Source organism: Pseudonaja textilis, chromosome 3 (assembly GCF_049901715.1).
Source record: "Pseudonaja textilis isolate UNSWEBS1 chromosome 3, rPseTex1.2, whole genome shotgun sequence".
Taxonomy (NCBI): Eukaryota; Metazoa; Chordata; class Lepidosauria; order Squamata; family Elapidae; genus Pseudonaja; species Pseudonaja textilis.
The window spans coordinates 171581092-171606258 of record NC_141992.1 but is presented as its reverse complement, the minus strand read 5'-3'; the positions used below and the strand labels follow the sequence as shown (position 1 = coordinate 171606258).

Here is a 25167-nt window from a genome sequence, read left to right as displayed (position 1 = left end):
TAAGTTCTTGATCAAAGCTGCTATATTATATTTCAAGGAATGGGTTTATAATGTTTTCACATCAGGGAAAATACCATGTCTCCCCTTAGTTATCTTGTTTGGCAGTTGTAAAGCAATTTTTTCCCTCTGTTTAATATCTTCTATAATGTGTATACATGCTCAAATTATCTTTGATCTATATTCCTTATAAGATCTATGTACTGTAACCTTGTGGGTCTTGCTCTTGGCCTGTTCATGTTCAAGTAACTTAGTGATTTGCTGTAATATGCTAGCTTTAGGCTAATAAACAATCATTTGGACCAGCTCCAGTTGTTTGTTTCTTTAGTGAGTTGCTTTGCCAAAACATGGGCTTATCAGATTGGCAGATGGAGCCAAGCTAGGCAGATGGGGCAATACCTTGGAGGACAATATCTCAATCCAAAATGACATTGAAAAGGCATAAGCATTCAATCCTATCCAAAGGATGATAGTCCATTCTGACAAGGCTAAGGTCCTACACCTAATATATAACCATAGGAATAGGAGATAATAAGGTAAGAATGACAGCATCCCCAGTCAAGAAGTTACCAGATACATATGTATTTTACTATTTAATTGTACGCCTATAATAAGATTCCCAACTAGTTTTTCTTGGGAACTAATAAGGTCCATAATTGGGAGGACAGGTCAGTCCTGGATCTCTTGTGGTTGCACAATGACTCAAGACTAATTCCTTACTTGATCCCTCCTCCCTGTCTGGCTGGATGTTTCTCAACACCACCAGAGTCAACTGATGGGCTGTGAGATGCAGAGGTTTAAAGGCCAATGAAAAATAGGTCTGTATTAAGTTTTGAATCTATATTGCATATTGTTCCATATTGTATACTGTGCCCTGATTAGTGTGAAATAAGAGTATAGGGTGGGGCCACATTTTAAAAGGAACATGGAGAAGCTGTCAAGATGATAATAAGTCTGGAATAAGTCTGGAAATTAAATCCTATGAGGAAAAGTTAAAAGACTAGGCATATTTACCTTATAAAAATAAGCCTAATAGAAAATGAAATAGTACTTAAGGGATATGTGAAATATTTCACATACAAAAAAGGGTGGATCTGCTCCCTTTTGAAAATGAGCAAGACTAGTGGATTGAATTGTGAGTGAGGAGGACATCCTAGCAGAATATGATTATGCTAAATGTTATTTAGCAGATTAAGAATCTACCTACAGTGTATAACAATTCATTTTCAAATAGGAGTGAATGGTCACCTCTGCTTGATGTTTGGAATACGTTTGGCTGTGTTCCCATATACAAATAGAAATGTAGCAATGGTGAATGCAAAGCCTACAGGGGATTGTGTTTAAAGGAGTACAAGAGGTGAAAATAAGCAAAATTTGGAACTGCAGTGTAGCCTCCCAAATTTTGTCCTTGACCAAGTCATCAAAAACTGTGTGAACATAGAATTTGTTTATGATAGTCATTTTAGAAAAAGCAGATGGTATAGTGCATAGGCTTGATTTATAAGATATTTTCAGCATATATAGAGTTGAAATTTGGTTGCTAAATATGGATTATAAATATTTATAAATAATGTACTTTTTCTCACCTGTGGGGGGAATCTGACAAGCACTATTCAGAATGAAATTTCTTAAAGATTTAACTTACTAAAAAAGATGAAACTGTCCTATAGAGTAAAATGAAGTAAACAAGTCTGGATAATTTTTGTGAACTTGTAATTTGTTTGTTTTTGTTTTTAGAATAGTCCATGTGCATTGTCTATTGATGGAGGACACTAAAATTATATTTCAAGACCAAGCATTCTTTTTCTGACTTCTAATTATGTGTCAGAAAAAAAATCTAAAAATATTGGTTCTGAAAGGTAGATTTATTTTTGTTGTTTTACAAAACCAAGTATATTGCCATCATACAGTACAATTTGAAATGCTTTTCTTGCAAAGCAAAACCCAAAGCAAGAAAGAAAAACAACCCAGGCCAATATTTTATTAATAATTCTCAGAAGTTTAGACATTCTCCCCAAACACTGTTGTTTTCCGAGTAGCTTTAAAAAAATGTTTTTATGCAGGAGTATCAAATTCGATTTCATTGAGGGCCACATCAGGATTTTGTTTGACCTCAGGGGGCTGGATTGGGCATGGCCAGGATGGGAGCGGCCAGCTCAACATCGCTCGTGTCAGAAGGTATCTGTGGTGGCCTGAGCGATCTGCCAGAGAAAATGGGCTCCCGAGCTCCATTTTTGGCTCTGACAGCCTCCTGCAACCCTTGCCAGCAAAATAGACAGCCCTCCCAAGCTCCATTTTTGCTGGCAGAGGCACTTCAGGCCAGATCTAAGTACCCTGTGGGCCAGATCTAGGCCTCGGGCCTTGAGTTTTACACCCGTGTTTTAATGTATGTTTTAGATTTTAATGAATGTTTTAGAAATGTTAAGCACTACAATGCAAATACAAACTGATTTTTTTTTAATTGGAAGGAAACAATCCATTCATCAATTTTTAAAATTGGAAGAAAATACTTGGATGCTTATAAGTTACTAATTATATATACATAAGACAGGGGTGTCAAACTCAAGGCTAGCGGGCTGGATGCATCACGCGTAGGCCACACCCACCCCAGCTCTGTGAAGGGAAAAATGTCACAAAACATCATGTGACGACAATATGATGCCATGCATTTGACACCTGTGCCATAGGAGATATAAAAGTTTATTTGAAAAAAAAAGTAATATTGACATTGTTAAGTCTGGATTCATTATATTTTCCATTTCATAATTGGTTTCAAATCTAAAATGAGATGCCCGTGAAAATCTCATTGCATTATGAAATTTCTTCCCATTTATAACAGCGATTCTGAATATAATGCACACTATCTGCATTGCTACAGAATAAATGACTAAATAATCAAATCAGGATAAGATCAAACCCACACATGGAAAAGACATCTGATTGCAGAAAACAGTTTAGCCAGTTCAGTAGGCAGGAGCAGCCAAATGAGTAAGGCTAGCAAGGAAGCATTTGATAGACACTGCTCAGTCTCTGTAACATCATGGCAAATGGTATATGACATATGAAGAGAGAGTCCACAGCATATCAATAGACAAGTTAAAGTTTTACTATCGTTATTTTTTCCTCCTACAGAAGTTATATTCATTTAATAACTTGCCCTGCTTCATTGCTTAATAGATCAATGGCTCAACAGCATAGATCCAGAGGAAGTACCACCTATATACAACATGAGTGTAAAACCTTAGATCTTCATGACTCAAGACAGCAACTGTAGTGGAGAGTCTATTGACATGTTGATCGTATCATTCTGTTATTGAGAGGCTGAAGAGGCCGCCAGTTGTCCTGTAAAGGACAGTGAGGATCTTCTGCGCTATTGCTAGAAAGGCTACGGAGCTTTAACATCTACGGAGGAAAAACAAAGACGTTTCTAAGATCAATTTAGTTACAAATGATCTAAAAACATTCAACAGATACTAGAATGATAATTTCCTTTAAAAAGCTGCCAGAGTTTGTTCAAGAAAAAAATGCTATACAACCATTGTTGTATTTGTTCTGTAAAGTTCTGCTTAGCTTATTTTCTAGCAAACCTCTCACCCAAGTAGAAACAAACTCTTACTTGTTGTATTCAATTGTTGTAAACAATTTACATATTTGATGCAATTTTTAAATATTCTATAGCTATCCCGTGGTCTACTCTGGGTTATATTCTTCTCATGTAATTTCAGGACCTACCACAGTTCAAATAGCAATTCTTCCCAAACACTGAAACAACTTTTGCTTAATATAGATAACACCCTTGCTAACTGATTTTCCTTTCCTGGAGATCTATAGAAGTCTTTCTGCTTTGGTAAGAAATTGCCTGGATATCAAGATCTTTCTAATTACAAACAAACCTTTTATCTTTATTTCTCTGATGAATGCCTTACATTGCTACTCTAAATATCATATCCCATTTTGTTTCACGACATTTAGAAACTTAGAAGAATAAAGATAATATATAAACAGATTTTTGATTATTACAACTAATCAAAGAGCTTCCTGCAATAATATAAAGATCCGCCTTGTTTGCCCAACTTTTTACTAGATTGTTTGCAAATCAAAAAAACAAGTTTAGCAGTCTTTATTTATGAATGACCCATTACTCTGGACTTCGCCCTATTTGGAAATCACTTCAGTTAAAGCCAATATAATTTAATTCTACATAAATAGCATAAGGACTAGAGTGGGAGGCCTTATTAAAGGTTTGATTGCTGGCCCAAGAAACCTAAGCAAAGCATACTAATATTTTGTATTTCCAGGAAAAGTTTAACTAGAAAATAGGAAATAAACAAATAAAATAAAGTTTAAATAAGACACTATGAAAATATGCTTCTTTCCTTTGAGTGCTTTTTTCTCTAATAGAATTGATAAAGGATAGTGTCATTGTCTAAATGAAAAACTCTTTTGGAAAGAATAAAATTGCCAATCACTTTTATCAGACTGAATTAAAATTTGAGATTCAAGATATGCAAGTCTTATTAAGTCCATTAAAAAGATCTTATTTTGAAAAAACATTGTTGTACTGATTTAAGGTAGGCTTGTACTTTATGTTTATAAGGTAGCTGAGTGACATTATACGTTTAACATGTAAATAGTATAGAGTTTTTCCCTATGGGGCTTGTGTTAAAGGTAACATGGACATTCCAAAAAGGTAGCACTGATCAGGTGATCTCCCTTTGCTGCAAAAAAAGAGCTTGTGATCTGCTGATACAAATCTCCTCATGGTAGAACTGCTTCCTGGAATGTCCATGTGAGTTTTAATGCCATGTGATCACTTTGGACACTTTAGCACCAGTAAAAATGGAGCCTTTTGGAGTTTAGCTCTACCCCATTTAATTGGAAAATAAAATTCCCTCCCCTAGTTTTTTTTATAGCAGCACAAAGTAAGGGTCCTGGCAGTTATTTTTGTATTGAACAAAAAGGGTTTTAGCTGGAATTCATTTAGTGCTGTAAAGTCCATTAGGAGCAAATCGCTCCTAGTTCACTCCTTCCAGACTTCATAGTAGAATATGTCTACATCCTTGGCTTGAAAGATATAAAAGCTAAGGGTTCAGAAGCACATGAAGTCCTTATTCTGCACCCCTCTGTACTTCTGAAGCCGCACTTGGAATTCTGAACGCTGTGTTTTCAGAAGGAAATTGACAAATGAAAACTGAGGCTCTCAAAGGTGACAGAGGAACTTGAGCTAAAGGAACCTTAAATCTGGCAAAAAGAAGACTAAAGGGAGTCATGATATCAGTGTTCAGGTATACATTAAAAAATGATATAGAAAAGATCGTCAGGAATTATTTTCCATACTGTTATGTCCTGAGAACTCTAGGAGTTCTCACTCAGGTCCACTCACTTTGTGTGGGCGTTCTTCCCCCTTTCCTCATTGGTTGGTTCTCCCCAGCAGCCAGCTATAAAAGCAGGCTGCGGGGTCCAACCAGTTGCTGATTGCTGCGAGCCAGTTCCTGGCGTGGCAAGCACGGTCAGCCCTTTATTGTTATAATAAAGTATTGTTGCACTCGTGCTCTGGTTCAGCCTCTCATTGCTCAAACTTAACACATACAAATTGGTTCAGAAATACTAAATACAAGTTGTAGCTTCCTAGATTTCACAATTATAAGAAAATGCTTCCTGATGCTAAGGTCCATACCACAGTGGAATAAGTCTACTTACTGAAGGCAGAAATTTGTTTAAAAAGTGGTATCCACCTCTTAAGGATGGTTTAATTGCCTTTCTTACCACTTGCAGAAGAATGGACTAAGTTCTAACTCCACAATTCTATGATGCTATACACATAAGTCTTGACTTATGAGTCCAACATTTCTATTACTACATGAGATAGTTGTTAGGTGAATCTTGCCCCATTTTACAATGTTTCCTGCCACAGATATTAAATGAATTGCATCCGTTGTTTTGTCACAGTTATTAAGTGAATCTGGGTTCTCCATTGACTTTGCTTGTCAGAAGGTCACAAAAAGTGACACTACAACCATTGTAAATATGAATCGGTTGCCAAGCATCCAAATTTTGATCACGTGACCATGGGATGCTGTAACAGTCATAAGTGTGAAAAACAGTGCTGTTGTAACTTTGGTCACTAAATGAACTATTGTAAGTCAAGGACTACCAGGAAAATGCTCTTAGGTCCTCGTTTGTCACTCTGGTTCATTTGCTTTAGAAATTGTCCAATCTTTTTCATGAATACAGCAGCGCAAAATAGCAGAATCATGTATATAATTTATGGTAAAGCAAGATTATACTTACTAATGAACACATGAGACATATTTAAAGTTGCACAAAATATATACAAATAAAGGAATAACTGCACTAATTTCTAATTTACCTGCTGCTCATCAACACTGATAGGCTCTTTCATAACAATCCAGGTAACGCACTCTTCACACGGAGGCATTGTAAAAGAGCCTTGATAAGTATAGTAACTTCGATTTTGAGGGAAGAGGATGGAAGGATCAAAGTTTGGAAAAGGAGCCTCTTTTCCCTTAAATAAATCAGAAATAACATAATTAAGTTCAGTGGCAGAGACAAAGAAAGCTCTCTACAGTCAAGATTTATTATGGATGGATTCAGAGGTACTATTCAGCAGATTCTGACCAGTTCTGGAGAACCGGTAGTGGAAATTTTGAGTAGTTCAGAGAACCGGTAGTAGAAATTTTGAGTAGTTCAGAATACCACCTCTGACTGGCCCCACCCCCATCTATTTTCTGCCTCCCAAGTCACAGTTGATCACCTGGGTCTTCTTTTGTTGCCGTGCAAGGGAGAACGGAGCTGGAAAGCAGGTTAGTGGGATGGGGAGAGAATGGGGATTTTACAGTATCCCTCTCCTGGAGTTGTGTGGGAATGGAGATTTTGCAGTATCCTTCCCCTGCCACGCCCAGCAAACCACGCCATGCCCACAGAACTATTAGTAAAAAAATTTGAATCCCACCATTGGATGGATGATGATAATTTCTTTTTTTTAAAAAAGCAAGTTTTATTGACTTTTTCCCATTGCAAATATTAAAAGGCTCTTTTCAGTGGACAACATATTTCTGGATCATCAATTTTACATGCAAATATGACAATATTTATATATTCATTTTTTACATTCAACTTCCTATCTTATCCAATTTTTACTTAATTCTATTATTACCTTTTCCATTCCAACTTTTACAGAAAAGAAGAACAAACAAATTAATCTTCATCTCTAATATTAATCTCAATCTAAACATCCTCTCGTTTCATTTCAATTATTTCAAATATAATTCTTAAACATTAATATTTCTTTTAAGAATAAAAATAACAATATGTGTTTGCCTAATAAAAAAATTATCAATGTCTTTCCTTCCTCTTAATAATCTATCTTAATTTATTAATACTCTGTTCTGATTTGAATAGTTCTTTTATCTGTCAGATTTGCCATTTCATCGCATATTCTTTCCATAGTTCTAGATTAATACAAGCTTTTACACAAGAGGAAAAAAAAACATAAGTTTCCGCCCCTTTTACTAATTTGAGTGTGTCACTTCAGTGGTTAAAATAATAATAGTCATTCCCTAAAGAAAACAAAGAAAACTACATAACATTATATATATTTTCAATCTTATTCCGCAATGTATTTCTCCCCTTTGATTATAAGATTTATTTATAATTTCAAAACAATGATGAAAATTTCTATAGATAGCCTCAAGATATACTTGAGATCACAGAATACTAAAACTAATAAACATTTTATTCTAATATCTAATCAGTCAAAAGCTACTCTAGATTTATCTAACATTAGATATCCCAATTTTACTAAGTCTGCAATGATTTTAGTAAGTGTCCCCAAGTAGTTTGAAATCTGGATCCATAATGAAATGTTAATCCAAATTGCTTCTTCTGAATAGTATGACCACAAAGTTTCCCAACTTTCAATTTAAAGGCAATAAAAAGAATCTCATGAGCAAAATCAATTGAGAAAGTTTACTTCTGAATCAAGACTACTGTGTCTGGAAAACCGTCCTTTAAATAATCTCTTTTTTTGTTCCACTATCGTTGAATTTCCCATGGGAAGTTGTCAGCTATTCTTTTTTAAAAGATTTGTTACAATCTCCAGATGTTCCTATTGTTCACATGTTTCATGCTAGTTCTCAGAGAGTTCTCATTGTTGTCAGAGAGAAGATTCACATATCATTCATAACCATAGTGTTGTTCACGTTGTACTGCTTGGCATTTTGTGTAAATACTGCCATTAAACTTCAGAAGGATGACTTGTGCCTTAGTATGATGTGTGAAGCCAGCTAACTGCCTTATTCAACAAATAAAGTATACTGTAGTTTGGCATGTGTTAATAATATCATACTTTTTATGCATTATCTAAATATGTTAGCTCCCTTTATTGAAACATATTAGATTAACCATGTTAGAAAACTTGATATTGACTAGAATATTCTTTTACATACCTTTGTTTTGATAGCGTCTATTTCTTCAATAATTCTTTTCATTTCTGGCTTAGGGTTTTTTCCTACCTGTCATGCAGAAGTCAGATAGTAAGCAGCCATGAAAGGTGATTATCTCCCAAATTGCAACAGTATACAGAATTAATTATCCCATATATCCATTTAATTAGCAACATTTGGGGAATATCTTATAATCCCTAATACTAAGTATAAAATAATACTAAGTATAAAAACTAAAAGAGGATAACATTTGCCCGACTGGTTGGTGTTCTTTAATGGATACTCTATTTTGCACAACTATACTATGGCTTTAATTTCAGTGAGTGTTTCTGGACTTCAAAAAACATTTTGGTAGTTGTGCTAAAAGTGTAAATAATTGAAAATATCCACAAATTGAACTTTGACTACTGTAACTGGTACTCTCCAGCTGTGTTTGACTACAGACCCTACTATCTTCATCCAATATGGTTCTTTATATTTTCACCCATACTGGCTGAAAATAATGAGAAATAAAAATTGCACGTAGACTTATATACCACTTCACTGTGCTTTACAGCCCTCTCTAAGCAGTTTATAGGGCCAGCATATTGCCCCCAACAATCTTGGGTCCTCATTTTGCCAACCTAGGAAGGATGAAAGGCCGAGTCCACTTTGAGCTGATCAGGCTCGAACTGCTGGCAGTCAGCAGAGTTAGCTTGCAATACTGCATTCTAACCTCCATATCATGAGATATACTTCAATACATCTTAATGGTATCAGGAAAAACTGACCTAATGATCTGCTCTGTAGTATCCAAGCCAACTTCCTAGGTCTTAAGGCAGCTTTCTTGTTGCTTTGCAGACATGTTGAATGAATTTCCATAAACCCCAGTCAGTGTGGCTCTTTTTCATGCTGGCTGGGGATGTCAAATTCAACATGCAGAAGTCACTAATTAAACATTCTGACCAAGATCTGTGCAGATTTTCAATTATTTTCATCAAAATCCCAAGTATTAGTGTTATTGAATTCAATTGGTGGGGTCCTGTATCAAGTATGAATTTTGTATCATGTTTCTAAAGTACAAATGTTAATTACTAATAACAGTATGTATGTATTGTTGCCTTAAATTGTAACAAAACTGAATGCAGTTGATAAATCGTTTCTACTAGGTATTTATAAAACAATAAGTCACATCTAGTGCAAAGACATGAAAAGGGTACCTAACCCCACTAACTGAACTCAACAATACCAACCCTCCTTCTTTCAGAAAGCAAACAGGAGAGTTCCAGTAAATTTTGAGTCTGCAGTGTTGTTTGGATAGCCATCATAGAATATTACTAATTACTCAACTGCCTGTAATACCATGACATTTTCAAAAATTCAAGAGGAAGCTTCAACCACCCATGTTCTTAGCTTACCAAAGCAAATTCTAAGAATGTGGATATATAAAAGAAAAGAAGACAGGGAAACAGCAAGCAGGTGAGGGAGCAGAAGGTGATGTCTGAAGATTGACAGCTATCACAGGCAAGCCAGAGAACTACAATTCAACTGCCAGAACCACAAGCTATGGCAAGCAGCATATCCTGATGGGATTTCAGGAACGTGGCTTGAGAGTTCAACTAGAGTGCTCAAAAACAATATTGCTTTAAGAGCAGAACTTGGCCTCGAGCTCAGCAGCAACTAGAAAAGGAGCATTCACACTAAGACAGCATCTCACCCCAAAGGCAAAGATTGTATGCCATTTTTTCAAACTTTTATCCCAACTAAAATTAACAGAACTATATATAAAGGACTACGTGTTGAAGACATATGTACATGGTGACATCACCTTGCAAAGCCAAGAAGACTCCAGTTAGCCCAGACTAACAGCCTGTTATTGGAAAAGGCTGCCATAAAGCATTGTATACCTTTGTGGTGTGTCCCTTCCTTGGAAAAGGAAGAATCTTCACAGAATATTCCATGTATGAGAAGGAAAGTGTGAACACTATGGTGGACTTTTTCCACAAGCTTAATTAGAAATTAGAAAGATTAGACAGTACACTCAGTCCATTAGTGTGGCGTATGATGGGAGAGTAGAGGTAAGTAAAAGACAGGTGTTGGCATTCTGTATTTTAAGGTCCATTTCACCTCAAAGAAGGTGATGTGGTGCATGATTAAAAAAAAAACAGAAAGCATCACTATCCAAAACAGATACAATTTTTGGAGCCATAACTGAAGATTATTATGAAAATATGCATAAGAAAATAGCAGGAGTGGTGTGATGGCCTAAAGGTGGAGCTCTTGCCTCACAATCAGGAGGTTGTGAGTTCAGTCCTAGGTAGAGGCAGATATTTCTCTCTCTGAGCACACTGAGAATATATCTGGTGAACAAAATTCCACATTGGTGACAGGAAGGGCATCCGGCCATTAAAACACTCTGCTTGCTCCATTCAGTTGCCCAGACTCTGCACTGCAAGGGATTATGGGGTTGTTAAATGAAGATGATGCATAATAAAATAGCAATCAGAACTTACTTGCATTAGAATGGCTATGATAGCCACGCCATCAGTTTTTCTCAAAGCATCAGCATAATTACTATAGGAGGAGTTCCAGTGTACCAAATGAATCTAAAAACAAGGAAAACATTATAGTTAGATATCAAAACAGGCCTGAATAGAATTTGATGAAATTTCATAAAATTCTCTTCATTTCCCAGTAGCCATCTGATTCTCACTACCAGGTAATCAATGAAAAACAATTTAAACATTTTTTAAAAATCAGAAACGTACAAACTGCATGAGGCATTATCTGAAAATTTTTGTTCTTTTAGAAAAATGTTTAAAATGATAGAGTCAAAAAGTGAGATTTAACAAAATTGCCAAATTTACATTAAATGGTTTTCATACAACTATTTTTCTCCAACTGAGCAACTTCCAGACTATAATACTTATTTTCAAACAGTATGGGTAGTGGCCAAACAGATGTGAAATTATGAAGAGTCATCACATACATTTGGAAGCATGTAAAATATATTGAACCCCCATGGTTCAATTATTTTCAAGCTAGGATCAAAATACTATAAAAATTCCTATGTGGTGCTTTCAACTTACCAACTTGTATTGACAGACAAACAAGTATATAGTATATAATAGTAATAATTATAGTAATAATATAAATATATAATAGGCTTTTTACAAGTAACATATTCTGATTCAGAACAACTTTTATGATGCACATGCATCTACATGCATATATATATAATTAGCACCTGTGTTCCCAAATATGCCCAGACAATTTCCATTTCCATTAAATAGAAAAGAAGAAGAATGCTGCATCAACCAGTATGTATCCTGGTTACACAGATATCCTCATCTGTATGTTGACACAGATATTGATGCTACCACCTCAGTCTTTTCATATTCTCTGGTCATTTGGGATTCTTGAAAAGATTGGACCTGAACTTTCAAACTGAAGTCCAACCCTATTATCCTGTCATCCATATCCATGTGTCAATTGGAGTTTTGATTCAAACCCCGAATTATTATTTTTTCACCAGAAGAAATAATTTATTCATTTGTATAGGATAAATTCAATAATTCAAAGACTTAAAAAATGTTAACGCTGAAAGTATGCATCAAACTTCAAACTTGATGTCCTATGTCTTTGGCCACTGACCTCAACAGAACCTGATGAAAATTGCAATTCATCCACATCTACATGGCTACCCATCTTTGCTAACTATCTGCACCTAGTTTTCTACTGGCAAGGGGAGATCTTCCAGTATTTTCTGCAGAACCTACTCACCTCTCCTGCATGCCTTTTTGCATCCACCACATGCTCTGAACCTTTGTCACTGGTAGAACCCCAGTGGATCTGAAGCTGACGGAGCCTGTAAATCCCCGAAAGTGGTCCTCCCCTAAGAACTGCAAGGAATAGTCTAGATTAACAGAAGATTTTTGCTGTGCCATAACAAATGGTACAACCTTTACATAAGATGAATATTTATGAGCATCTCTTGCCAATATGACTGATAGCAAAGGGGACATCTCATCTTCCACTGCATTTCCAATCCAAAGTTCATAAGACAGTGCATCCTTGGCCAGCCACTTACCTCCAACAGGTTGGCAAGTATGTTGTGATACTTATTCTCCCTTTTTTGTCTTACAATTCCAAATACTATCAGGTGATTAGTTCAGCCATAATTGAAAATATTCTAGGAAACATTTTGATGCAGAAGAACAATGTCCATTGCTTTGAACAGGACCATGCCATCCTCCCATGCCCAACTGACCATCAGATTGAGTCTTACAGTGTTTTGCCATGATATTTTGCCAGCCTTAGGAACAATGCATGTAAAAGATACAAATTGTCATCTAACAGTAGATGACAATTATGAACAGGCAGGATGATTGAACTCACACATTTGTCACTTCTGATTTAATTAACTTTATGCATGTCAAGCTAGACTGGCCTTTGCCCAAAATTCATATCCTTCCTATCTATAAATAAATGTTATCCACTTAATGAAGAACTAAATGTAGCAACAAGAAAGGAACTGAAATGTAAGGTAACTTTTCATATAACAGAAAAGTGTTTGGAAGTTTCCTGTATTTAATACTTTATTCATTCAATGAACAGCAAAAAAATTAAATAATGCAACATTAAATTTAAACCTAATAGAGCCAGTTTGGTTTAGTTGTTAGCAGGGGTGGGATTCAGCTGGTTTGGACCAGTTCAGGTGAACCGGATGTTAAATTTATACCTGATTCACTGAACCATGAATATTGAATTGCTAACTAGGGCATACAAAACCTTTGCTAGACCAATACTCGAATACAGCTCATCTGTCTGGAATCCGCACTGTATATCAGCCATTAATACAATTGAGCAATTCCAGAAGTATTTCACGAGAAGAGTACTACACTCCTCTGCTCGCAACAGAATACCTTATATCACCAGACTTGAAATTTTGGGCTTGGACAATCTTGAACTACGTCAGCTAAGATTGGACTTAAGCGTAGTACACAAAATTATCTGCTACAATATCCTACCAGTCAATGACTACTTCAGCTTCAAGTGCAACAATACAAGAGCACACAACAGATACAAACTCAATGTTAACCACTTCAAACTTGATTTCAAGAAAGTACGACTTCAGCAACAGAGTGGGCAATGCCTGGAATGCACTACCTGACTCTGTTGTTACATTCTCAAACCCGTACTCCTTTAACCTCAAACTATCCACTATTGACCTCACCTCATTCCTAAGAGGTCTGTAAGGGTCGTGCATAAGTGCACCATTGTGCCTACCATCCCTGTCCTATTGTCCCCATTTATTTGTACCTATTTCCTGTATTCTTACTCATGTTTATACTTATATCTATTACCTTGTAAGCAATTGACAAATCAAATAAACAAACAAACAAATAAATAAATCCAGAGGATACCATGGTTGATGGTACTGAAAGCTGCTGAGAGGTCAAGTAAGGTAAGAATGGATGCAAATCCACCATCACACCCACATCAGAGATCATCCTAAATCGCGACTAATGCTGTTTCCATTCCATTCCCAGGTCTGAATCCTGATTGAAAAGGATCCAGGTATTTAAAATATACCATTATAAAGGAACATGAAACTGAAAGGCAAGAGCTCAGAAAAGCATGTGCTGCTGGGCTGGTGCCATGGCTCTTTCCTTCTGAAAATTTTCTCCTACATTTTTTTAAAAGGTGCTCATTATAAAACATAAGCCAAGATAATGACAATGTAGTTCAACACTGTGTCCGCTTCTGATGAGAATGTCTAATTTATTAAAATTGCATTTCCCTATCTCAATGTCAATGTCAATTAACGGAAATGTGAATGAATCTATAGGCAGAACTGAACAAAAGCATTGTGCACTTCATCCCTAAGGCAAGCACCAAACAGGACAGAAGTCATGTGATATGGATTGATCCATTACTATGGCCTTCTAGCTATGGAAACAAAAATATTTGCATGAAAAAATCAGTATCAAATTATTTCCAACATATCAATAAAATTCTTCTCTCGATTTCATTTAACTGAACTGCCAAGAGCTGCTATTTCACATAACTGCTTCCTGCATGGCTTGGTGGTCATGCTATTGGCTGGGCGTGTTCAACTCAACAACACTCATATCGAGGCACACATCTCCTCCCCTGGCCTCTCATGACTGTGGGGATACTGCAACAGTCATAAGTGTGAAAAATGGTCATAAGTCACTTTTTTCAGTGCCATTGTAACTTTGAATGGTCACTCCACACAAACAAAGTACCAGCAAAGGAGGGAGAAAAAAACTCCAGAGATGTTCCTGAGACAGGAAATCTAGTCCTGCCAAGAATGTAATAGGGGTTAATGGAGAGGCAGTTTCTGTAAGCAACATCAGAATGTTTCCTTCCTGCCTTCCTTACAGGATTAGGCCAGTAATTTCTTCTAACAACCAGTTCTCCAAACTGCTTAGAATGTTAACAATCGGTTCTAGGGAATAGGTGCGAACTGGTAGAATCCCACCCCTGATGTGTATACTAATTCCAATAGCATACATCGTCTATTAAATCTGAAGGAAACAGGCTATTTTTCAGGGGGTATGCCACAGGTGGAAAACTTGATCACATCACATGATGGATTGTGATATATTGCAATGTTTTTCGCCTTTGCAGAGCTAAGAGTGGGCACGGCATGCCTGTGACGCATCCAGCCCACGGGACACCAAGTTGACAGGCTTGGTGTATAAAGTTACCTTGTCATGCATCTTGTTTGTTATCGTAAGCAAGTACTGAACCTTGCTCACCAACAGGGCCAGCCTTGAAGAGAACAAGTGTAGAAGGACAATTTTGTTCCAACAGTTTGTTTACCAAGAACGCTAAAGAATATGGAGTCATATGACCTGTTTCTTCCTCAATTTTACAACTTTCAAAATAAAATAAATCATCCAAATATGCAACAAGCATTTCAGGCTTTTATAAAATTATCCTTCAAATACAGGTTTCTGGAGGTCCAGTCCTAGATTTCCCTTTCTTGTGTTATTATTTTTAAAATGCTATAAAAGCATCCTTTAATACATCATTGAAGAAAAAAAATGCAAATTATATTACATGCATTTATTTGAATTTATTGTGTATAGGTCTAGATTCAAATAGAGTAGTAATTTGAAAAATTTATAGAGAAATACATTCACAATATTGAGTAATGCTAAACCAAGTGAATGATATGCCTGTTCCACATGCTATCCAAATCTTAATTATGATAGGAATTGTCAAGATCCATCCATTCCTTCTGCTTATAGGACTTAAGATAAATAGCCCTTCGTACAGAAAATGTCTTCAAACAGCAGACTATTCTCTATAAAAATGAAATAGGCAAGTACTCCATTATAATGGTTTGTCAAAAGTAAGCCAATTTGATCAAAATCACAGTAAACCCAATTCATACTGTAAGCAACAACTCTATTGTGGTAGGACCTGCAACTTCCTCATTAATTCACTCCACCGAGTTTTAAATCATATCCAGTTCAATTCAGATGGGCAGAATTCATTGCTATCCAATGTGGTGATACCACCAATTTAGACAGTTTTAAAGGAATAGAGAAGATAGGGGTATAAATGGGTATTCTATTTTCTGATTCATATGCAGCATACTTGAAAACCAGCTGCAAAGGAGAAACAATGAAAAAATACTCTTCTGTCCATCCTGTAGAGTTATTTAATGTATTTGGTTGGCTACTATTTATTTGTATACAAATAAAGGCCAATGCTCCATCTTCAGGCATGGAATAAATTCTGTTAATAATTTGGTAATAAAAATCTTTAAATGCTCATCTATTGTCGTCACAGAAAAAGAAAGGAATTCAAACCCATGCATTTTTCTTAACTACAATATTCTTATGACAATAGTCTAGGTCAGTGGTCCCCAACATTTTTGGCACCAGGGACTAGTTTCATGGAAGACAATTTTTCCATGGACTGAGGGGTGCGGGAAGGTAGGTGTGTGCAACCTAGATAACTTACATGTGCAGTTTACAGTAGGGTTCATGCTCCTGTGAGAATCTAATGCCTGATGATCTGAGGTGGAACTGAGGTGGTGATGCTAACATGGGGGAGTGGTGGTAAATACAGATGAAGCTTCACTCACTCACCTGCCAGTCACCTTCAGCTGTGCAGGCCAATTCCTAACAGCCCACAGACTGGTACTGGCCAAGGTCCTGGGGATTGGGGACCCCTGGTCTATGTCACATAAAAAAACAACTTTTTTAAAGCCATGTTTTTTAAAAATTATAGTACTCTAGTTTACAGATCTCCAACATTGGCCACTTTAAGCCTGACAGGCTTCAGTTCCCAGAATTCTTTGAGTTGAAGTTCACCAGGCCTAAAGTCACCAAGGTCAGAGACCCCTGCTCTAGCTGAGTCAGTTCCTAACAAAAAATTACAACACTGGATAGTATTGTGTGTGAAGTACCTTGAAAATTCATTGTTTTGTTTTTTTTAATTCCTTAGTACATTGTGGTTTCAGTGAATGGCACAATATTCAGATCAGGAAAAACAATCTTCAATCTTAGAGACCTGCAATCTTTAGTAAAACCAATGAAAGACTCTATGACCAGCTTATAGAGTAGTATCCCACTGCAAAATAATTGAGTTTTCCTTACAAATGGGACACCCATCAATACATAATTGATCAAGCCAGGAATGCTATCCCTCTTCACATAAAGTCATGGGAAGACCATACTATATTGATATAAAGGTTTGAAAAGCTTCATATATTGTCAGGTTTGCAGTGACAGGTGACAATCACAAGTGAAAACAAAGGAAGCTCAGCCTTCCCCTAGGTACAAGTAAGGGCTTTTCAGTTTTGTTTTATGATTAAAAAAAATAACAACAGCACAACACAGTTGGCCATGTCAATAACAATGCAATTAACAGGCCCAAGAATAAACAGACAGTTGGCATGTTCTTTGAAATAACGGTCAATGAAGTCAGCTATGAACATTTGACAATGATATGGTGGACTTTTCTGTGATGAAAATGCCTAACTAAAATACTGCTCATTTTCATAATGGCCAAGAGTGCCATTTATTTCATGAATTCAGGTCATGTTGAATTCAAAGAGAAGAGATTATTCTAGCATCGCATTCTGGAAGCAATCTCAGTTTTGACCTAAAATGCCCCTGCCCATGAGTTTTGACTCTAGGCTTCCTGAGATACTAACCACACATTCTTCTGCAACCTAAAAAGGAGAAAGAACCTGACTCCTGTAGGCAGAAAGCCGATCACTGCCACAATCCCAGAGGGCCTTTGTTTGAAGCAACATTCAAGTCCTTTGGCTGCCAGCAATAGCATGGGATTCCAGAGTTAATGCTACCGCAGAGCTCAACCTTTTGTGTCAGAGTATTGCTGGTCTCTCATCAGTGATTAATATCTATGTACTTGAATACCCAAGGATAAAAGATATGTTAAGCATAGGGCAAAGGGCTTAGCCTTGTCTTTTCTTTAGCTGGCATTGTGATGTTGGCCAGCCCAGAACACCATCTCTCCCTTTCAGCTTTGGAATTCTGTTCACTTGGATTGGGGGCATTGAAGCACCCATTAAAAAAGGACATCATAATCAATTAAATGTAACAATGCAAGAAAAAAAACAACCCCAAAGACTATAATACATGAAAAATGGATACTTTCTGTTGCAGCCATACAATGCCAGGAGGCACGGGAACAAAAAGGCACATGATATGTTCCTTCTCACAACAGCACGAATAGTAGACACTCCAATGAAAAAAAATGTAACCTTATAGTCAAGAACTACTCCGACAAGAGAGTAGATAAGAACCGCCATAGAGGAACATCACAAAATACAAATATTACATTGACACTGCAGCAACACATGCACACACACATACAAAAACAAGTAAATACATTTCTGTACTGTATATGAGTGTGCGAATGTTCTAATCCTTAAATATTTGTAAGCAATTACAGTCCAGGAGGGCTGTATCTTAACTGTGCTGTTAAAAAAAACACTTTAAAATGTTTGGTATGGAGTATAGTCAGTGTTCCTACATTTTGTTTAAAAGCAAAAGGCTGCTGTTCCGCAACTCCTTTTCTATTTTCTGACAAAAGGCTATTGTTCTCACCCTATACCAGAAAATAAAGATCAATTTCATGGAAAATGCCATGGGCTAATGATAAAATTTTGATGTTTAACCACAGGTGCATATGGAAGGAATCGTGCTGATCGCAGTAAAATGGCAACCTTGCAATCTGTTTTCATGTGAATTGCAAGTTTAGCGATTAATCCAATCAAATACTGTGGCAGCAAAGACTAACATTCCCAAACATCTTAAAGCTTTAAAATAGTTGAATGAAACTATTGGAAATATACAGTAGGATTCATTCCAAAGTAAGCAGAACTGAATCAGGACGTTCCTACAAGTAATGGACAATTTGGCTGCTTGGAATTTTTGCTGACTAGAATTGCCTTTTGCATTTACCTAATTGTTCATTATAAAACTTATTTTATGGTATTTTTTAAAAAAAATTCCTTCTGTACTTGTGACTTGTTTCTTGTTTTGTGATTGCTTTGTAATTTTTTGGATAGAAAAGGCAGGATTGATTTGTTTTCTCTTTTTGTGTAAAAAATATACACCTTTCCATCAGGAGAAAAAGCAGAGGAAGGAGATAGAAACAAGAAAAAAGATATAGGAAAATTATAATGATCAAGGTTCTAGTTAAAAAGGCTGGGAAAGGTTAAAAAAGAAGAAAGAGAAGAATAAGATGACCATCAGTAAGATGAATGGACTCAGTTACAGCAGCAATGAATGTAAGGAGGAGATGAAGAATCAGATTAGGGACAGACCATTATCAAGGAAATCGAACTATGCAGTTGCTAAGAGTCAACAATGACTTAATAGCATATTATCAATCAATCTGTCTTGGTAGTATAACAATCAAGTACAGTAATGCTTATAGTATAGAAGATTATGACTTTTAATAATATTGATGGCTAGTGGCTCCCTATGTGAATTGGCAGGGTGGGGAGTAGGAGGCCTTGAGCCAGTTTCTTTTATTCCTGGAAACTGTCTGAACAAGTCCCTGCAATTTTCTCCACAAGTGTTTGGAAGTGGTTTTCTGTTGCTTCCTTCCTAGAGAAGAGAACTAGCTCAGGGTCACCCAACTGGTATTGTTCCTAAGAACTCATAGCCTTACAATTTCTAACCTCATCCCTTAACTACTACACCATACTGGCTCTTTATTTTAATGCACGTCAATTCTTAAATTACATGACTGACAAATATTTTCCAGCATGATCTACCCTTCATGGGATCAGATTGGGATACAAAACCAGGAGGACTGCACCTATCATTCTACAACACAGAACAAAGACTGAAGAGCAGGATAGGAACAAAATCCCAACTTTGCTGAAAAGCATTGGCTTTCAAAATGATTGCGGACTTACTGCAAATTGGCTGTTGACATGGATGGCATATCTCTTGAAATTGAGAGAATATCCCGAGGGGCAGAGGAAAGTAAATAATCCAACCAGCACAATAAACAGCAGCACAAATCACTCATCTCCCATCAGATGTTTCTGTGTTTGGGAAATGAAGCCTTCCTTAGAAGATCATTTCACAGCAAGGATTTTGTAGGCTTAACCCTTATTACTTTAAGCTTACAAGTACATTTGTAAACATTTACCAAAGTAAACTTACCTGAGCGATCAAAAGTATCATCAAATGCAATCCGCAATATTTTCCCAGTGTTTCTTATGTTCTTAGCTGCACCTGGATCATAGCCAGTAAACCAAGGCAAAAGAGCAGGGTCTTTGAAGACATCTTTGCTAAGAATTGCAACAGGTGACTGATTGTTCCCTTTGGCTATTGGGTAAGATACATGCCAGTTATCAGGTCCTGGGAGGGAAACATGCCAAGGCAAAGGTGTGTCATATTCTGTATCATATGGCAGCAGTTCCCAAAAAGTTGCCCTTCGGCTATTTTGGTATTCTAACCCCAGATGGCTACAATGCCTGTTCCAAAACCTAAAGTACATGAGGCTGGAAGTGAAATGAACAATGTTAAGCATTGTCCCATCTCAAGACAATTTAGTCTTTACAATTACTTTTCAAAGAATCTTTAAATCTTGGAGGCAAGGATTACTGTTACAGTTTCAACCACCCTTATTTTTCTAATAAGGAATAGAAAGGGTGGTTGAAACTGGCACAGTAATTAAAACAAGAAATTAAAACAAGATTTGAATTTAAAACATAGCCCACAGCCCTGCATAATCTGACAAGAAATCTCACCAAATTCAATGAGGTTACCTTCATATATAAACACATGTAGAAAAAAAATAAAAAAGTATGCAGTGCTATTGATAATTTTCACACTGCATAAACTTTTGCTAATTGGAAGCAAAATGGGTCAAGTTACTAAATATATTCCATGAACCTTCTGCTATAGGAAACCTTTCATTTATTTAAACTTCAAAGAACATTGTTAAGGCTGTATGATCCTCATGGAATGACAGACAATAAGGATTCTGCTTAGATTTCTTCATCAAGCCCATTTTTAGAGTAAAGTAAAAAATCTGTTTGGAAATCTGTTCTGCATATGTGCAGCATAAAGTTCCAATGTGAGTCCCTGGAAATCTTAACACAAGCAGACTTTTGCATGTCTACTATAAATAGGCTATATTAAAATCAAAGGGGCTTTTATTCAAGTGCATTTCAAATTATTTACTTTAGAACAGGTAGGATAGCAAAACTATACATTTCTAAGAAGTGGTAACATTTCTATGGCACCACTTAATTGTAGGCAGAGGCACGGTGTTATTCAAAGCTATGATTCATGTTTTTTATTGCTATATATCTCAAGCCTGGGATCTAAGCGAAAAACAGGTTCTGGACTGTCATTCTGAGTACACAGACTAATTCTACCTCCTCCCATGGGGTATACTTCAGATTTTTTTTCCTGCTGATTGGGAATGACCAGAGCGCTACTAGAATAGAGAAGGGTGTTATATATTCCACTTTCAGTGAAGACTTATTATTGGGCAGAGAATGATTAACTGGGGAGAACAGGCATTCCTGCATGGAAGATTTTCTGCCTCTTTTTAGGTTTAAACATACTGACATCTCTCACCTGCCTAAAGCCACTTGCATCCCTTTTCTCAATAACAATGTTATAGCAAGGAAGAAAACCTGATCTCACCCCTCAGGCACTTGTCACAACAGGCCTCCCAAAAGCCTTTTCTATTTGAATTGCATATATTAATTGTAGACTCATAAGCAAAAATACTGTATTTCCCCTTGGTATGGTCCTATTTCTCTTTCTTTTCCTTTCTCTTCCAGTTATACTGCATTATTATAAAACATACAATTATTTGAGTCCATGGATATTGTCTGGAGATTATTGATACTCTCATATTTAGATAATTTAAACTTTTTAAAATATTAAATCAATATTAATTATCATTTATAAAATGTCAATACTGATGCTGATGCCAATACTGACATAAAGTTGTTTAAATTAAAGCTTTTTAAGAATAAATGCAAAATACACCAAACTATTTGTTATACATAGTATAATGTATGTTAAGTATGTTTCTTATACATAGCATGAATCTTAATAAGCTTAATACTTAAATACTACCATCTCCATTGTGTTGTTACATATGATTATTTGAGCAAGACTGTTTTCTTCGGTACTATTCAGACTTTGAAATGTTAAAGTACTCGTTGTTTTGCTCATTAATTTATACTAATTATTGTTAAAAACAATAACAACATAAAATGTTTTTCAGATTTCTGGCACATTATTAATAATATGCAATTTGGCAGTTCAAATCCCACCAGGTTCAAGGTTGACTCAACCTTCCATCTTTCTGAGGTGAATAAAATGAGGACCCAAATTATGGGGGCAATATGCTGACTCTGTAAACCACTTAGAGAAGACTGTAAAGCACTATATAAGTCTAAATGCTATTGCTATTATTCTACTAACAAAAACAACAAAAGCAACATTAGTGGGAGATACACCCTTATTTGCACATGCACACAACAGGGATAGGCAAGTTGAACCCTCCATATATTTTAGTCTTTAAACTGCCATCAGTCTCAGCCTCCTAGGGCAACAGCAGAGAGCCATGGAAATCATAACCCAACACGTTTGCAATCATTTGGGGCGATGGGGGGGGAATGGTATGTCACACTATATATTAAAAAAGGGCAGAGGCCATTCATAAAAAAGATGGTCTGCTCTTAGACTTCAGTCCTTTAACAGAGATTACAGCCTTTTTATCCTGAAGTCTCTCATTCCACGGGGAAGGGGTTCAGATAGCCAAGATGACAGCCATAATATGCGATCAAAAGCCTGTCTTTTTTAACATGGGTCACATGCCTCCCCCCAAAAGGGGCAAGGTTTGATTGCATGTTTGTGGTCACTATCTTGTCCTTTTTGAGACATAAGCATATGCATCCCCAGATATCCTGTCTGGAAAGTATCACATTGCTATAGTTAATCTACTGCTATAGGATACATCAGTGAGTGACAAGAAGTCTCCAGTATGTCCGAGCACTAGAAGAAAAATGTGATAAGCACATTAATCTTTTAAGGAATTAGGATGTTCTGTGCTTTTCCTATGATAATAAATAAAAATACAAATTGTTCTTCTCCCATCCAAGAAAGACAAGTAATCTTATGCAAAAGGTACGCAAAGGGGGGCTATTTTCAGTCTTTGGCATCCTCAGTTAACAAGAATGAATCAACAAACAATGATAGTCTTCCATCAAAAATCCAGAAAAATCCAGTTCAAAATTCAATCCTGAGATAGATAAGAAAACCATCTGGTTAATTTGCCTTCCCAAATATATTCAATGTGAGCAAGAGCCTCTTAGCCTTGCAAGCAACATTTCTTAAGCATCCTTCACTCCAGATGTGTCAAACATGAACCGCAATAAATCTACAGCCAGGTTTTCAGTGGGGATGACAGGAGTTGTGGTCCAGCATGCTTGCAAATGCACCCCAAAAGCCTGATGGGGGGTGGGGGGAAGTGTCTTTGAGAACTTACTGCCCTATTTGATAGCATCAAAAAGAGAGGAGTGACCAGGTAAGGCGGCCTCTCCGAGAAACATAAATTCCACGCCCCAGACGTTGGAAAAACGCTCTTTCCCCAATTCGGTTGAATGCTGCGTGGAGGGGTGGGGGGACACGGAGCTGCGGTTGGAGGGGGTGCAGTTCGAGGGGCGTGGCGGGATGGAAATCCGCTGGCTGGGAACTTCTTCCCACTCACCGTTCTCCTTGCTATAGCCCCAGGTCAGGGAGTCGGCGGTGGATTGCTTGCGCATCATCCTCTCTCGCGGGCTTCAGCACCGCTGGCCGCGAACTTCTGACGCCCGAGCCATTTATAGGGCTCAGCGGACTCCAGCCTTGGGACAGCCCGGAGGCGGAGGCGGAGGAGTCCAAAAACCATTTACAGCCGGACGCCGGAGGGGGGAGCTACGCACTAGCGTGGGTTTCCCCGTAACGTGGGTCGTCCCTTCAGTTGAACCTGTCGGCGGCTGGAAGAACGATCAGCTTAAGAGAATTCGAACTGACCCGATTTCTTTGTATCTTTCTTAGCCCTAGGAAGAAGGCAATGGCAAGTCATTTTAAAACTTGCCAAGAATATCCCAGCAGGGATTTTCCAGGCAGTCACCTGGAGTCAAGACCAACATGAAATCTACATGTGTATGTACATCTGTCCATCCATTCATCCATATGTATATTGCTGAGCATATTTGAATGAATTTAGCTACTTTGTAGGCTAAAAACAGATCAGTCCCTATAGTATAAGCTAAAATGTTGCAGGTCAGTTATGTATCCTTGTTTTTTAAAAAAATGATGACCATAAGCAACACAGCAGTGCAATGACACCGAGAAAGAGGTCAAATGAGAGTTGACTTCAATTCTGTACTTGGATAAGGGAGGCCTGTCAAGCAGACATTCACCTGGATACAAATATTCTTCTCACTTGCCCCTAACAACAGCACAAACGTCTCCAAGCATTTTTTTTCTCCTATGACCCCTTGATATTCCAGAGTCTTTGAGTAATTGAGACAGGATTATGTCAAGCTTAGTTGTACCTCTGTTAAAGTAGTTTTTCTCTCTGAAACAGGACACCATCCCAGAACGGTCTCAAGGTATAAAAAACATCTTTTTTAGTCTTTGTCACCTGTTACCTTGGAGGGAAGACAAGTGACCCACAGTGACCAGAAACAGAGGCAATAAAAGCAACATAACAGCTACCAGTGAGAGGATGGGAAAGTTCAAAGTGATGGTTTTCTGATTCAAGAATGAGAGCAATTTAACTCAACTGCCTTAAATTCTACTCTAATCTCATAAATTTACAGTTTCAAACTATGTATTTTACATAAATGGAAATTTCATTTTAATTGTCTTCATCTCAAGGAAAAAAAATCCAAAATCCATATCAATCACTACCTTCAGGCTTTTTTATTCCTTTTTAACACATTGATTTAGTTTTCATATAATGTATTTATTTATATTGCCGCCTATTTGCCCATGGCGACTTGAGGAGGCTTACACAATGTAAAACCATATTTAAAACAAAAAATAAAATTTAAAAACAATAAAAACTAACAAAAAGAATCAAATAAATTAATAAAGTACAATAGAACAATATCTGGAAAAAATAAAACAAAATAAATCATCCCCCAACTCCCACAACCCGCCCCAACGATAGC

General features: G+C 36.9%; 1 protein-coding gene across 1 annotated transcript; it reads right to left on the bottom strand.

Moving 5' to 3' along the window:
* Positions 1–1843: 1843 nt before the first annotated feature.
* On the bottom strand, positions 1844–24042 carry LOC113439854 (carbonic anhydrase 3-like). The gene is made up of 7 exons (XM_026705897.2): positions 23715–24042; positions 20138–20335; positions 12225–12343; positions 10955–11047; positions 8466–8531; positions 6368–6523; positions 1844–3399 (listed from the first exon to the last, which is right to left on the bottom strand). The coding sequence occupies exons 1-7, from the start codon at positions 23770–23772 to the stop codon at positions 3280–3282; spliced, it is 810 nt and encodes a 269-aa protein (XP_026561682.1). The 5' UTR covers positions 23773–24042; the 3' UTR covers positions 1844–3279.
* Between the last annotated feature and the right edge of the window lie 1125 nt (positions 24043–25167).

Bases quoted from the DNA above. Each gene is read 5' to 3' on its own strand.
- LOC113439854 (XM_026705897.2), bottom strand. From the start codon at position 23,772: ATGATGCGCAAGCAATCCACCGCCGACTCCCTGACCTGGGGCTATAGC. The intron at 12,344-20,137 runs GTAAGTTTACTT...TATTCCTTGCAG, and splicing joins TGATACTTTTGATCGCTCAG to TTCTTAGGGGAGGACCACTT. The intron at 11,048-12,224 runs GTGAGTAGGTTC...CCTTGTTTTTAG, and splicing joins CAAAAAGGCATGCAGGAGAG to ATTCATTTGGTACACTGGAA.